Source organism: Lolium rigidum, chromosome 3 (genome assembly GCF_022539505.1).
Source record: "Lolium rigidum isolate FL_2022 chromosome 3, APGP_CSIRO_Lrig_0.1, whole genome shotgun sequence".
NCBI classification, from domain to species: Eukaryota; Viridiplantae; Streptophyta; class Magnoliopsida; order Poales; family Poaceae; genus Lolium; species Lolium rigidum.
Window position 1 is genome coordinate 288,222,927 of NC_061510.1, and position 2,991 is coordinate 288,225,917.

The 2,991-nt window shown below is 52.6% G+C and overlaps 1 protein-coding gene across 1 annotated transcript in view; it reads right to left on the reverse strand.

Annotated features, from left to right (window-relative positions):
- Nucleotides 1-1,831: 1,831 nt before the first annotated feature.
- The window catches only part of LOC124696638 (aspartic proteinase Asp1-like), a 7,081-nt gene continuing 5,921 nt past the window's right edge, over nucleotides 1,832-2,991 (reverse strand). The window contains exons 2-6 of the mRNA XM_047229342.1: nucleotides 2,755-2,987; nucleotides 2,519-2,666; nucleotides 2,204-2,398; nucleotides 2,040-2,112; nucleotides 1,832-1,950 (exon numbers count right to left, since the gene is read on the reverse strand). Of these exons, the coding sequence (XP_047085298.1) occupies nucleotides 1,832-1,950; nucleotides 2,040-2,112; nucleotides 2,204-2,398; nucleotides 2,519-2,666; nucleotides 2,755-2,987 (768 nt within the window). The remainder of the gene's footprint in view (nucleotides 1,951-2,039; nucleotides 2,113-2,203; nucleotides 2,399-2,518; nucleotides 2,667-2,754; nucleotides 2,988-2,991) is intronic.

A 2,991-nucleotide genomic window follows, 5' to 3' on the forward strand; every position in this document is an offset into this window, starting at 1 on the left:
CAGGGCCACGTTAATGGCGTGCCTCGGCTTCCGCGAGCGTGCGCAGCATCGATGCGTCTTCTGCGCCATCGGCACCGAGGCGTCGCTTCGGCAGTCTGCGGCCGCGTTAATGGCGATGCCTCGCGTGGCGCGCGGTCGTCGCCTACCTCTGCGCACGTAGTAATGGCGATGCCACGCGTGGCGCGGCCGTCGCCCTGCCTCCGACCTATATATACAGGGGCGTGAGCATCTCATCTCCTCCCCAGAAACCCTAGCCGCCACTGCCGTAGTGCCGCTTCCTCTCAAGCAGATCCACCATGAGCAGCGCCGGACGCGGCCAGGCTGTCGCGCCTCCACCTCCACCTTCACCTCCCACTCCACCTCCTCCGGCGTCGAGCTCCTCCAAGGATTTCGACTCCGAAGATAGCACCGATCTCCTCCACCCGGTCAGGGACGCCGCGGCCCCGGGCCGAAGCGGAGAAGGAAGTACGAGAGGAGCCGGCGGGCCACGCGGCGTTGGACGCCGAGGCTGGAACAGCGCAGGCTGGCGGCCGCCGCTGCGGCTCGAGGACTCCGACTCGGAGATATCTTGGTCCTCCGATGACCCTGATGCGCCGACGCCAGAGGAGAAGGCGGCCGAGCAGCGGGCCCTCGTCGAGTCTTTCGAGACGCTCAAGGACGAAGCCGCCAACGCGAGGCTGGAGCAGTGCCTGCAAGAGGACGCGGCGGCGCACCGAGCCATAGCGGCCGCGTGGGAGGCGGCGGAGAAGCAGACGACGGAGCGACGCAACGACGGTTCCGGCCCGTCAGGAAGCAAGTAGTTTAGGCCTATAGATCTACTTTGTATAGTTTTTATGCATTTTTATGCACTACTTTCAATGTTTGTACTATGTTGCAATTCAAAAAAATGGGTCGTCCCAGTGGGAGCACACCCAGACGCAAACGGACGAGCGGACAAAATATGTCCGCGGGGCGACGCAAACGGACGCTCGCGACCACTTTTGGGCGTCCGAAATGCGTCGCGCCGCTGGCGATGCCCTCAGTGCATCTCAAGTTCACAACTCCAACCTCACATCGGTTTGTGCCGGTCACCATGCGCTAGGTGTTTGACGAAATGGGAAATGCCCACCATTCCCTGGATGGGATGAGTGGACCCCTGGCAAGCTTTCTACACATGCCGATGCCAGGATAGCTCCGTGTGGAGCAAGGCCATCCCCTGTCCCGCTGTCGCCTGCCTCCCAACGACCTGCCCTTGGAGGTTGCCACGCTCCGCAACAGGTACTGTAGCCTTTGGAGTATGTTTTCGCTATGCATTGTAGACATTGGACATTAGTTTGGAGCTGGCCTCTTAGGGGTGCACCAACTATGTCCAGTTAATCATGTAGGAGAAGAAACCATGATGTGGAATAGGCAAAACACAGAAGCGTCTTGGCTGACTTTGGGATATTATTTGAGGAACAACGACTGCTAACTACGGAAATTATATAGATGTAAATCTGTGCGTTGACTTCGCTTCTCTTTTTCCTTTTGTGTGCTGAGGTTTGAGTGAATGCGTTTGTGATGTCCATTTATCAATGTTATGGTCATGCACTGTCATATAGCGTGTGTATTTGCTACTTACACCACAACATTCACGGAGTAACTTGGCTGGAACATGCGTGAAAAATATCATCTGGCTTTCTGATGAAAGCTCTTAATTCTCGTGAAGGTATTATCTCAGTTCTACTTCCATATATCTTCTATATCCCACAGCATCTCAACGCAAACTTCATTCAGAGACGCGACCCGATAAGAGGCGCATGACCCGGCATTCCATCGCATGTATCCCACAGCATCTCAACGCAAACTTCATTCAGAGACGCGACCCGATGAGAGGCGCATGACCCGGCATTCCATCGCATGACGAGCGGACCCACCCGATCTGTTTTCTCTCATTATCATATATCACTATATGATTTTGCATTGCAATACCTGAAGAACAGAAAACCGATAAGGGAATCATTAAAAAGAAGCATGGCCTCATAGTTTTCTTAGGGAAAATCTTTATCTGAACTTCAGACCTCCAATTAGGTTCTGTTCCTGCAGACCTTTCTGTGATCCATTGAGGATGCCCAAGCACACATTCCCGCTTTCCTGCAATATAAAAAATGTGGATATATTAGCAAAATGATCTTCCGTTGATCCACTCTAATAGTCAGTGTGGAGTCACCGCTCCAAGGTTTACCGAGACAATAATATAGTTTTCTGGAGGGATCTCCAGGGTGACCTGGTTGTCACCATGGCCAAAGGTCAGATCAAGTGGCTGGAATTTATTCTTGACGTCATCAATGGATCGAATTGGCTCTATGTCTTTCCAGCATACAGGCAGCGCAGTATCATACACTCTTTTAAGTGACGAACTCTGGAGAGTGATTCCAACCTGCATGATCCAAATGACATGTCTAGTTTGCTAGTTTCTCTATTCATTCTGGTGCTGTAACCACTCTATTCAAATGTAGGGGCACTGGCATATGTGCGCTAGCTGTGATGTGAAACGTACCGCGTTAATAAGGCGAGCGTATGTGGTCATATGCACGTAGGTGTATGTGGTACCGCTGTCAAAGATTGTCCTCATTGGTTTCATGCTCACCGGGTATTCCTGTTGCACATTGAGGTTCAGTGTTGCTTCGCCAGGTGTGTAGTAAGTCCTGAAAGGGAAATAAAGGAAATGTATTGCCATGAAATGTGTGAAGCCAGATACCCCTTTATACGTACTTGAGTGTTATGTTGAGTTACCCGATTCTCTGAGCCATGGGAAGCCAGGTTATACCGGAAGTGGGCACCATGTTGCTGTCGCCCCCAAAGTAGAGGAAGCCACCGCCATAGATGCTGATGCAATGGCCCACGACATTCTCGGTGATAATCCCTTGCTGCTTTAGCTGCGAGGTGAAGTCACCCGTTCCCCCGGAGATGCCGAGGACACCGTCCAACGGGATCGCCTGATCTTGGCCACCTTTTTGGTTGTAACACTAG